Source organism: Rhinoderma darwinii, chromosome 2 (assembly GCF_050947455.1).
Source record: "Rhinoderma darwinii isolate aRhiDar2 chromosome 2, aRhiDar2.hap1, whole genome shotgun sequence".
Taxonomy (NCBI): Eukaryota; Metazoa; Chordata; class Amphibia; order Anura; family Rhinodermatidae; genus Rhinoderma; species Rhinoderma darwinii.
Window position 1 is genome coordinate 455,978,426 of NC_134688.1, and position 12,830 is coordinate 455,991,255.

At 44.2% G+C, this 12,830-nt stretch overlaps 1 protein-coding gene across 8 annotated transcripts in view; it reads left to right on the forward strand.

Moving 5' to 3' along the window:
• The window catches only part of SYNJ1 (synaptojanin 1), an 88,184-nt gene that overhangs the window by 24,791 nt on the left and 50,563 nt on the right, over positions 1–12,830 (forward strand). For all 8 annotated transcript variants that reach the window (XM_075854527.1, XM_075854533.1, XM_075854532.1 and 5 more), the window contains exons 3-9: positions 1,314–1,400; positions 4,276–4,543; positions 5,806–6,031; positions 8,021–8,104; positions 10,165–10,226; positions 12,007–12,103; positions 12,218–12,390. In XM_075854527.1, the coding sequence (XP_075710642.1) occupies positions 1,314–1,400; positions 4,276–4,543; positions 5,806–6,031; positions 8,021–8,104; positions 10,165–10,226; positions 12,007–12,103; positions 12,218–12,390 (997 nt within the window). The remainder of the gene's footprint in view (positions 1–1,313; positions 1,401–4,275; positions 4,544–5,805; positions 6,032–8,020; positions 8,105–10,164; positions 10,227–12,006; positions 12,104–12,217; positions 12,391–12,830) is intronic.

Here is a 12,830-nt window from a genome sequence, read left to right on the forward strand (position 1 = left end):
CCGCTTCTCTGTGTCGCTCATTGTTGACCTCTTTCTTGTAGAATTAAATTCAAAACTCTCCTCCCAGTCTACAAAGCTCTCCACTATGCTACACCACCATACATCTCCGCTCTACTCTCCGACTATCACCCTGCTTGTGCTATTTGCTCATCCATTGACTTACAACTCACATCCTCCCTTATTACACCCTCTGTCTCCCGTGCTGCACCATGGCATCACTAGCAGTGGAACGTCTACACTAGCTGGTGGCCATTGATGGCATTACTATGTGTAGCTTCTGGCTATTGAGCAGTGTTATTTTACACATCAAGACTGAGATTGACATCAGCCTTCAAACAAACGGGTCAATTATGGCACAAAGTTTATGAACTGTTATAAAAAAAAAAGAATCCCTTTATTAGGGGATAGATGCAAAACACTTAAAAATGAGTCAAACAATGTAAAATATGGCGTCCGCCTATGCAGGAGGTACAAAATAAAATCAAGGTATGTGTACATGTTACGTATGATGTATAGACTGGAGGATACAGGGATAAGAGCAAGGTATACAAGCACACCTGACCTGAAGAAAAATCAAACTGGTTTCTATGTGAAGATACGGTTTATTGAAGTGGTCAAAAAAGTAGAAAACCATAACAAAGTGCAAATGTATTTATAACGCGTCAGTCAGAGCGTGGCATCGTCACATATCCTAGTAACCAACAGGGCTATGAAAGATCAATCACATCCAAAGATGAACACACCACCATATTAACCTCCCGCACAGGGAAAGACGCCAGACCCAACACGCGTTTCGGCTGATGCCTTCGTCTGTGGCTGAGATTGACTTTCATAGAGATATCACGCTGCTTTGTATAGTCCAGCGATGGCCGCCATGGGACATTAATCACAGTCCAGACTGATAATCATGCCACCGTGACTATGTGGTAATGATTCCAGTCAAGCTGTATGTTGTGTCTCCGCAATATTTATCTTCTGTCCACCTGTAAGCCATGTTTAGTATGATCAAGCCAACATTACAAAAACCATATTTACGTAAACGCAGTCTGAGGGGAACGTTTGGGTTTACTTTGTGTTCTCCTTTAACGTTGCTTACCATTCTTGAGGTGAAGTACAATGTATGTGCAGTCTATACTTCTATTAGACTCGTTTACATTTGGGTTTGTTATTGTGCTTTGACTCCAATATTATTATACAGCAGAATTTCTATTCCTGCAATTCCCTAATATAGTCTTCTAACCTATTCCAAGCGTTTATTCCTTCTCACATTGATGGTTGGTAACTCCTGTCTCGTCTATTCTTGAATTTCGCAGCCTCTGCAGAAAAGGAAGCCATTAAGAGCACGTACACTAAAGTCATGGACACGTACGGCCTCCTGGGAGTTCTTCGGTTAAATCTCGGTAAGAGATCTTTGACTTGGCTCAATACGTTTTTTATTTCTTCTTGTATTATGTTGGCTCTTTCTGGCTTCATCTACCTAAAGGCCGATATAGTTATTCGTGAATGACACGAGTATTCTTCGACTGCTTCAGAACCGAGAAGGTGGGCAGCCGCCGTTGCTACGTGACATCGCCAGCGGTCTGCCCACTCCATTCACCCAGGGTGTATTCACACGCGGCAGATTTGTTGCAGAAATTTCTGCAAATCTGTCCCATGCATCTGAACGTGGTTGTTTCTGCGGCATGTGCGTGGATTTTTTTGCAAGCCCCATTCGGATGAATGGGAAAGTCGCAGAAATTTCTGCAACAAATCGGCCATGTGTTAATCCATTAGGCCTCATGCACACGGCCTGTGATTACGGGCACGGACTGTCATGCGAATTTGTGGGCTGTTCTCCCATTATAAAGTTTAGAGGTGCAGTCCGTAAAATCAAAAAATTAGGACATGGCCTATTTTTTGCGCGTCATTTCTACGGCCCGGATTACATTACCTGTAAATATACGGGAATGTGTCCGTGGGACATAGAAATGAATTGTTCAGTATTTTTAGCTGCAACTACGGATCCGTAATGGCGGATAAAGTTGACTGTCATGTGCATGATGCCTTGCGCTGTGCTGATCTCTACTGGAGGGAAGCGGTAATGTGAAAGTCACAGCGACAAGAGTTGCCATTGCTACGGATACAACATATTGCAGAAATATCAGGGCTGAATATATCGGTTTAGACCGGATATTTGCTGTAAATCTTGAATTTAGGAACCAATATCACTGAGGTAATTTCTGGACGCTGAACATATGTATATATAATGACATACTTTTTCTTGCACCTATATATGTAAGTGAACCCTTTGAAAGTACCTGGATTTCTGCATCGATTACTAATAAAATGTGGTCTGAGTAAAAGTAAGTGAACCCATGAATTGACTAACCTGTAGATCCCCCTTTAGCAGCGGTCATCACCAAATATTTCCTGTAGCTGCAAATAAGATTTTCATATTGAGGAGGAATTTGGTCCATTCCGCTCTACAAATGTGTTCCAGTTTATCATTTTTTCTTTTTTTGGGGGGAGGGGGGGCATTTCTTGTGTGCCCAGTCCTTTTCAGGTCATGTCACATCATCTCGATGGGGATAAAGAGAACCTTTCACCTCCCCATACATGTGCAGCATGTAATGGGGAGGGCTGCACAAACCCTGGGGCACTTGACTTTTTTTTTTTTCTACCTCCCTCCGTTATTTAGATATCGGTGCCCTTCTATTTGGCGCCTGATATTTAAATAACCCCCTGAACAGTCAACGGGGCGTGTACTGGCAAGGGGGCGTGTTACTATGGCTGTGACACTGTCCAATCAGATATGGACCATGTTATAGCAAGAGCGAGGAGAGAGAGAGACTTCAGCTTTCAAGATTATTCTTCTGCCAAACTGGCAAGGGGGCGTGTCACTTCTACGCACGCTCTCATGCTGTGGCACTGTCCATATCTGATTGGACAGTGTCACAGCCATAGTAACACGCCCCCTTGCCAGTACACACCACGTTGACTGTTCAGGGGGTTATTTAAATATCGGGCGCCAAATATAATGGCACCGATATCTCCATAACGCATGGGGGTAGATTTTTTTTTTAAAGTTCCCCAGGGTTTGTGCAGCCCTGCCCATTACATGCTTCACATGTATGGGGAGGTGAAAGGTTCTCTTTAAGGTCAGGTTTCAGACTTTTTTTTTTTTTTCTTTTCCAACCATTCTTGCATTGATTTTGCTTGTGTGCTTTGGGTCAGTGACTTGTTGCATCACCCAACGTCTCTTCTGCTTGGGGTCCTGGACTACTGCCCTTACATTCGCCTGTGAAATGTTTTGATACACCTTTTGTGTATCAAGTCATTGTTCCCTCTGATCACAAGGCATCCAGGCCCTCCACCATACTTCACCGCAAACCATGATGCTCCCTCCACCATACTTCACAGTGGGATGAGGTGTTGGTGTCCAGTAGTGTTCTTCTTTTCTTTTTTTTTTGGACAGCAGCGGCTTCCTTTGTCCTCCCTTTAAAATCCTTCGCTTTCACTTTTATTCTAATAGTGGACACATAAAGAGAGGTTTTTGCAGTTTGTAGATACTTCAGCAGATCTTTCAGGGTTGCCTGTTGTGCTCTTGGAATTATCTTAACAGGACGCCCACTCCTAAGGAGAGTAGCAATAGTCCTGACTGTTCACCATTTGTAGACAATTTGTCTAACCATAGATTTGTGTACACCCTGGTTCTAGCAATGATTTTGTAGCATATTTCCAGCTTCATGCATCTCTATAACACTTCTTCTGAGATCCTCTGCAAGTTGTTATCCTCACAGTATAGTTCACACTAACTAATCTTTCTTGAGAAGAACAGATTTGTCAGTAACCAGGCTTTGTGTGCCTTTAATGGGCAAAGCAGCTGTGAAACCCACGCTTCCAATCATCTTTATTAAAACACATTTGCCAATTCATTATTAAACAGATGTTCACTTACTACTTTTCCCTGCGCTGCAGATGTTTACTTAATGTGCCCAATAAAAGTCCTAAACCGCACCACTGTTTGTGTGTTTAGTTAGATTGTGTTTGTCCATAATTGTGACTTGGATAACTCAGACCACATTTATTATTAATCCATGCCGAAATCTAGGTAATTCCAAAGGGTTCACTTTTTACTTTTTCTTGCAACTGTGATATTCATCAGTAGCACCTGAGTTCTTCCGGCCTGTGATATACCATAACACACAACCCCTCCCTTGTTATTCTGTCCATCGTTTCTTACTGGGATTGAGAACAAGGCACATAATGCTGATTATTCTTTCTTGTCATTTTCAGGGGAGACCATGTCCCATTACCTGGTAGTGGTCACCGGCTGTATGTCTGTAGGAAAGATTCAGGACTCAGAAGTTTTCCGGGTGACCTCCACTGAGTTTATTTCTTTAAGAACAGATCCAACAGACGAAGATCGCATTTCTGAAGTCCGCAAGGTCCTAAACTCTGGCAGTTTCTACTTTGCCTGGTCTTCTGCAGGGGTCAGTCTGGACCTCAGCCTCAATGCTCACCGGAGTACACAGGAGCAAAGAACCGACAACCGCTTCTTTTGGTGGGTCTGTCTCTATTGCCCCAAATGTCAATGGGCCCCTGTTCTCTCAATAGGTAGGGGTCCCAGAGGTGGGATCCTCACCTATCAGGCATTTACTTCTTTAAAGCAATCCAAAAAAATCTGCTTAGGGGTGACTGGAGCGAACATGCCTGGTGCCGGGGGAGTAGGGGTGGGCGCCAACAAGCCTTGTCTAGGGTATTTAGATAAGGGACCAGCGCCACAAACTGAATCTTTGATCCTCCAATAATGACGGAGACTCCGTCCTCTCAACCCTGATCCGTTTTGTTTGAGGACAGCAGGATAATTTATCACTAGTTCAACCAGTTTTGTGCAGCCGCCGGATAAGCGGATGAGTCCTGTATTACTGTGCGGGAAACACGAAGTATCCACAGGGAAGCCTGGGGCAGGTATGAGGCTCCGTTTCTCAAAGGACTGAGAATATGAGAGGTTGCCGGTTACAATCGGATGGATCTTCCTGCAGGATATGTTTGGCTTAGACTGTGAATTAATCTCGTGCGGTTTTGTAAAATAAAGGAGAAAAATCCACCTGATGAACATAAGCCCTTGAGTTCTAGTCAGACATGTTCAAGCAATGCCCTGGGCTGTGTCTGCTATTTCAGCTCGGCCCCATTTGCGTTCTGAACGGCAGTTCTAGATACACCGCATAGTCAAGAGTGACGCTGTTTCTGGATAGGAATATAGACCCTTTTTCTAATCTCCGACAACCCCTTTAAGTTCTCTGTTATCTCTTCAGCTGTGGTATGGAAGGCTATATAATGCAATATCCCTGCAGACCCATCAGATACGAGCCCTAGTAAAGCCATAAACGGCAGCCTGGAGGGAAAGCATCTCACAATTTCACACTTTTCAGTCCTGCATTTTCATTTGCATTGCGGGATCCGGCTTCTCTGCAATGGTCTGTTCTCTGCAACACGTCCTGGAGGCAATTGGGGCTAAACCGTAAAAGCCAGGCTCCTTGTGGGCCGACACAATCTACTATATGTATATTACTTGGAAGGCTCCATACTGGCACCTACACTTTTCTGCTTTGTCTCTGGCGTTCCGTCTTTACGTGTCTGTACAGATTCACTGCAGGGAGCCTGGACTCTGCATTGCTGGTCTATCTTCCGTATATAACTAGTGTATTGAGGTATTTTTGAGTATGGGCAGCATGGTGACTCAGTATATGTGCGTGTTTGTATGAGAAGTCCAATATCCGAATGTTACTGCTTTATAATTTGGCCCCTTTTCTCCTCCACCAGGAACCAGTCTCTGCACCTCCATCTGAAGCACTATGGAGTGGACTGCGATGACTGGCTGCTGCGCCTTATGTGTGGGGGAGTCGAGATTAGGACGATTTATGCAGCTCACAAGCAGGCCAAGGCTTGCATCATTTCCCGTCTCAGCTGTGAGCGAGCCGGGACCAGGTTTAATGTGCGCGGCACAAATGATAATGGCCAAGTGGCAAATTTTGTTGAAACGGAGCAGGTGAGTTGGCTCTTGGATATACATTACTGTGTTATGTAGATGAAGCCTACAGTCCGTATTAGTCTCTATGCTACATAGAACCGACCCAACTAGTGTATGTTACTGCTGCGTGTTATAAAGTGAAATAAATGTGCAGGTGCAAGCCCTGCGGGAGCGAAGATGTATGGATGATTTTAAATTGCTTTACTGTATATTGAATATGTTGTAAATGTGAGGTTTAGTATACATTTTGATCAAATTGTGTGAGCCCACCTGCCACAACAAGACTACCTCATACGGGGGTCCTTACATGAACCAGTCCACCTGTACAACCTAAGACTCGCCTATTCCTCTCCTAGGCCTTAAAAAAAGCACTCCGGGTAGGTAAGAACAAGCTTTATTCTATACAAATGAAAAAAAACTCTACTGGACAGTTCGGAAGAGTCCACGATCAAGATGGAGGCAGTCACCAACCCCCAAATGTAAAATGTAAAAGATAAAGTTGGTCAGCACCTTCTAACAAAAGGAAATAAAGAGACCGGTGCAAATCTACTGTGACTGCAACATCACGTATAAAGTATAGTACATATAGCAGTAATGGCATATGGGTTTACCTGTAGTCCTATGTAACCATGTAGAACTCCTCATGATCCGATGACCTGTTCTATCTGGAGTTCTTGGTGAACGTAACGGACTACAAGGATTGGTCTTAATTTGAAGGCCAAAAATGGATGATTCTTCTTTTAAAGGGGTTTTTCGGGAAAACACATCAATGGCCTGTCTTTAATATGGTCCAGCAATGTGTGATTGCTGGAGGACCAACCCCTGGAGCAGAATGAATGGGCCCCTTAAATGCTCTTCTAACCACAGTGTTTGTACTGCAACCCAGACCCCACCATCACACATTGCTGGCCTATCCTAAGGGTAATCAATCCATATGTATTCCTGGAAAACCCGTTTAAAGGGTTATGGGAACCTGCCAAGTGAATGGGACCGCACCGCTACACCTTGCACAGCCGCTATGAAAGAAATGGGATTTGCAATTACGAACATAAAGGAAATCTATGTGAACAATGAAGAGGCTGCAGCGCTCATACGAGTGCCACGGCACCTTCTAACGGCTGATAGGCGGGCTGCCGAGAGTCGGACCCCCACCGATCTAATACTGATTCTAAGGATAGGCCATACGTTTTAAAAGCTCTGATAACCCCGTTAATGCTGTTTGCTTTCACCATCTTTCCACCGATCCACAGTAATGACTCCTTGTTTTCAGTAATGCTCTTTGTTCAGTCCATATACAATGTCATTTTGGCCGATCTAAGCTGGCCATACATGTAAAAGAACACCATCGGCCGCAATGCATCCGCGGGGTTGTTCGTACGAACGATCCCACCAGTAACAGAAAAGACTTAACCGGCCAATTAGGGAGTCTGTTAAAAAAAAAAAAAAAACCTCCGTGGGTCTAGCTCAATGTGGCAAATGATTCCCCAATCATGCCATGCACATGAAGTGTCGACCGACTGCGGCAGAATTTTTTTCATCCGCGCTGATGACTTTTTCGTTGGCCATTCACGTTAATTTTTCAAACACAAGTGGCCTGAAACATCGGCCATTGCTGTCCTCTTTTATCTAATGCGTGTAGCCAGCTTTTAGGGTGTATTCACACGCGGCAGATTTGTAGCAGAAGTTTCTTCGAAAGAAGATCCGTTGCGTGCATCTGAATGTGATGGTGTCTGCGGATGTGCATGGATTTCTCCAAGTTCCATTCAGATGAATAAGACCGTCACAGAAACGTCTAACAATAAATCTGCCGCGAGTGAACGTACTCGTCCTGCTGTTCAATGCGTGATGTCAGCGCATCGTATGACTTGTGATGTATCTCTCCTATCAGTGATGTATGTGCAGCCGTCTTCTCGCTGTTTAGGTATAGATCTATTTATTGCTGTCAGCAGATGGTTCTATTCTAGTGTTCTTTGTAGTGAGCGTGTTGGATGTCTTGTTCTTCTGCAGGTGATCTACCTTGATGACTGTGTGTCATCATTTATACAAATCCGAGGCTCTGTTCCGCTGTTTTGGGAGCAGCCTGGTTTGCAGGTGAGTGTTTTATCATCGGCTTTGTGGAATTAAACTAACCCTTTGGTATAATAACATGTCAACATGTGAGAGTTTGTAATAGGCAGAATACCATTTATTTATTTTCTTTCTGTAAATAGGTTCAAAATTCTGTTCTGATTAATTTCTTAATATATCTTTATATCTGTCAGAGCTGCGTTCTGATACAGAGCTCCAAATCCCATGCACAGACAGTTATATTATAATCTCCCTTCCTGCTGCTACCACTAGAGGGAGCTCACTGCATACTGTTTATACAATGAACTCAATAATAACAGTATGCAGTAAGCTCCCCCTAGTGGTTGCTGCAGGTATACAGAATGTTTTAAATCTTTCTGTGCAGCGGATTTGGTGCTCTGTATTAGATAAACCCTTCCCGACTACTATAAATATAGATTCTGAAACTAATCCAAACAGAATTTTGGACCTCAATTCAACATGGTGTTACGTTTTAGTTTTTTTTTGTGTTTTTTTTTAGTATGAACGACATTCTTTTTCATGCAATAGAGAACAAACAAACAAAAAATAAACGGTAATTGCATTAAAGGGGTTTTCCCACAAGACATTTATGACACATCTGCAGGATATGTCCTAATTGTCAGATGCGGGTCCCACCTCTGGGACCTGCACCCATCTCCAGAACGTGGCCCCCCTAAACCCCGTTCAGCCGCTCTGTGTTGCGGCTGAATGAGGTGTTTTCCGACTATGAAAAACGTTATATGGTCGTGAGTTACGTAAACGGCGAATCTCGCGGAGCTACGCTGTTTACGTAAGTCTCATAGAACTGAATGGTAGTTACGGAAACAGCATAGCTCAGCGAGTTACGCCATTTACGTAACTCCCGACCATATAACGTTTTTTATGGTCGGAAAACACCTCATTCAGCCGCAACACAGAGCGGCTGAACGGGGTTTAGGGGGCCCCGTTCTGGAGATAGGTTCAGGGTCCTGCGGATGTGTCATAAATGTCTCTCGTGGGAAAACCATCAGAATAACTCTTGTCTATATGACCTATTGGCGTTTGCTGTGGTAGACTCGGCCCTTCCATCTGAATGTCCACCGTTTAATACTACGTTTTCCCTGTAGTTGCCGTTACAAGAGATGTATAGCCGGCCCCAGGAAAAATCAGCGGTTTGCCAGGGGGTCTCGGGACCGGCTCTCATATCAAATGTGTTGTCTGTGATGAGACAACCCCCTGAATAAATCTTGCCCGGCTTTAGAGTTAATGACTTCCCCAACACCGAGGGGGCGTGATTTTACCTCGGCACCAAGCCACTGCAGATACATTGCTTTACTCATCTTATACTGACATTGAAATACGTTCTATATTCTAGCCCATTCTTGTCCACTCCTGAGGCCCAAATTCCCTGCTTGTTCAGAGTCTTGTACCAAGTATGACAGTGGTTTCTATTCTGGGCAGTTTTGATCTTTTCTCTACAGTAAACGAACACAAGAGGATGTAGGAGCTCGGCTAATCTGTTATGTGGTTGTCAACAATATGTCAACTCTTTTGCTGAAAACAAGCAGAACTGTGAATGCAGCTCTGGAGTATAATACAGATTGTAGTACAAGATAAATGATGTTATGTACTTACAAAGTTACTCAACTTTTTATGTAGATGATATCGCTATACAAGCCGTAAAATGTCATTGTATAGATTGCCTCTTACATTCTGAAAAGATGCATCTGATGATTGTATAATGTTCTGTCCGGGTAATGGGAGAGTTGTAAAGCTGAGGAACATTTATTGTCCCCGTCAAGCTATGACCATACGATGGTAACCTTACACATGAAAAGTATTGCTTTATGTTATAGTGATCAAATAGACTGACCGGCAGGATCGCTTTACCAATAGTGAGGTTTGTGCTCTGGCAGCATTAAAGTCATGCAGTGATTGTGATTACGCTGCGTCCGTGAGTCGTCGTCCGTGTCTGCCACCGTTGTAACCGGTAGTTTAGGGCTCATCGACCCTTCTGATCACCTCTGTACCATGAATTGGTTGAGATCCAATGACCCTGTAACCTATTGTAATATTCTCTGTAGGTGGGATCTCACCGTGTAAGGATGTCCAGAGGGTTTGAGGCCAATGCACCTGCATTTGACAGGTATGTCCTGTAATTCTGTACTTTATTGTCTTGGTAGGAACACACTTTTTATATTTTGGTGCAAAACCTTTGCGCACATTTACCAACCCAAGAAAAATATATGATGATGTATTCCATGTACTGCCAGAGCAGGGGTGGACGGAGTTGTCCTGGCTCCTGGACGGTATCCGTTATGGGGTCCATTACCTACCACATTAGTTATAATACACATGAGCCGGGTAAGCACAATTCTTCTGTGCAGTATTTATCTTGTGTTTTTGGGGTTTTTTGCACACATTTTAACAGTCTTGCATCTTGCTTTAGAAGCGGTGGGGCGCTTCTGGACATACCACCCGATGCCAAAAGAACACTCCCTTTATAGCCTATGGACACAAATGGAAAATACTTATACACACAGTTGAGTCACATTATTATGACCAGCCGCTAATATCTAGAGTAACTGCTGTGTGCAGCACGGACAGCAGCTGGACGGGCTGGGAGTGACAATAAGGTGCTGGTCGGTTGTCACAGGTATCTGGCACTGTGCTGACTGCAGTGCATCTAACATTTACTGGAGGGTGCGTGGCGGAGGATCCATAGAGTGAACAAGACGATCGAGGTGGTTCCACAGATTCTCATCTTGGTTAAAGTCTGGCAAATTAAAGGGCCAGGGAAGTACTTGGAAGTCTTGGTCGTGCTCTTCCAACTGTCGGACATTTCTAGCCGTGTGACCTGTCGCATTGTCTTGCTGGAAGATTCCATCTGCCCCAGGAAAGACAAACCACATGTATCAGTGGACGTGATCTGCAACGATGGATTCATACCCAAATCGGTTCAGTGTGTCTTCCACATGGATGAGTGGGCCCAAAGAATGCCATGAAATATTCCCCAGACCATAACGCTGCCGCCACCGGCTTGTGTACTTCCAGCAATGGTTACAGGGTGTTTGTTCTCTGCTTCTCGTCTGACACGCCAACGTCCATCCGCTCGATGAAGCAGAAAATGTGACTCATTGCAGAAGGCAATCCTTTGCCAATCATTGGTGGTCCAATTCCTCTACTGCCGTGCAAATTGAAGCCTTTTTTTCCCCTGATGCACCTTTGTTGGCATAGGAGCAGTGACCAGCCGTCTGCTTTGGCGCCCCATACGCTGTAGGGTTCACTGAACAGTTTTAGACACGTCTGGTAGCCGCCTGGTTTATTTTCACGGTGAGCTGCTCCGGTGTAGCGTGGTGTTCGGCCCTCGCGCACCTTCATAGCCAACGTTCACCTCTCATCAATGGCACGAGTTGCTCTGCAGTTTCCACGTCTGTTATTCCCAATTGTCCACTCACGATACTGTCACCAGCAGCACGCAAACAGTTCACAAACTGCGCTGTGTGAGAAATACCGCCGCCCTTGACCCAAGAGCCAATAATTATCCCTTTTTGCAACTCTGATCAATCGCTGCTTTTTCCCATGGCAACAACAAGTGATATGTGTTCAGACAGCTTATCACACACCTTATATACCCACCAAGCCTGCCCACCACACATCACTGCCTTCATGGGCTACGCGCTGCCAACGTCCAAAGTAGGAGGTGGTCATAATAATGTGACTCGACTGTAAAAAATATCCCTTGTTTTTGGCATGTGTCGGAGCTGATCACATTGCATGTACCTGCTGTTTTAGGAAAGCATTGACGCATGTTTTTGTATCATTTTTGGACACCTCATTGAATATTTCTAAGGTAACCCGTGTCCTGGCGTGTTTACTGTGGATAGACCAGAACTGCTCTAATGTCGTCTTCCTCTTCCAATTAGGCATTTCCAAACACTCAAGAGACTTTATGGCAGACAAGTGGTTGCCAATCTTCTTGGGTCCAAGGAGGGAGAAACGATGCTTAGCAAAGCCTTTCAGGTAAGTGTGGGGCGATCACCCCAGAAATATATTATATAGACGTGTTCACTTGAAAGGACTTATTTGTGAAACATCTTGAATTTTAATGCGCGGCACTCCATGTCTCTCCTGCAGAGTCACTTGAAAGCGTCAGACCATGTGTCTGATATCCTGATGGTGAATTTTGACTACCATCAGATGGTTCGAGGAGGCAAAGCTGAGAAACTCCACAGCATCCTTAAGCCCAAAGTAGCCAGTTTCCTGGAGGAGTGCGGCTTCTTTTTCATGGATAAAGATGGAGTTCACAGGTCTGATGACTCCTGATCTCTGGTAGAAAATACATGTGGTCCACATAACCAGCCCCGTCCTTATCTGTTGTCTGTAAATTTCTCTTATTAGATTTTTTTATTTATTAAAGGAACACTGAGTGTTATGCCTAATGCAAGGCCTGAGGAGGCGGAGCATGACACAGGGATTTTGTCTTTGGTGTTCATTGAATCCCTGTGTCATGCTCCACCCACCTCAAGGCCTGCATTAGGCATCACCGTCTATCCGTTTTTCCTAATGTCCCTTTTTAAACATTTATATTATGATTATCAAATAATTACATTTAACCAAGCTATGAAGATGCAGAAGAGCTTGGGTTTTAAGTAACCTACATATGACATTCTTTAAACTACAGGTGAATATCCAGTGGGTAGAGGTCAGTTTGCTGCCCCTCATGTTTTTTGTTGCTTGCTTGACAAAG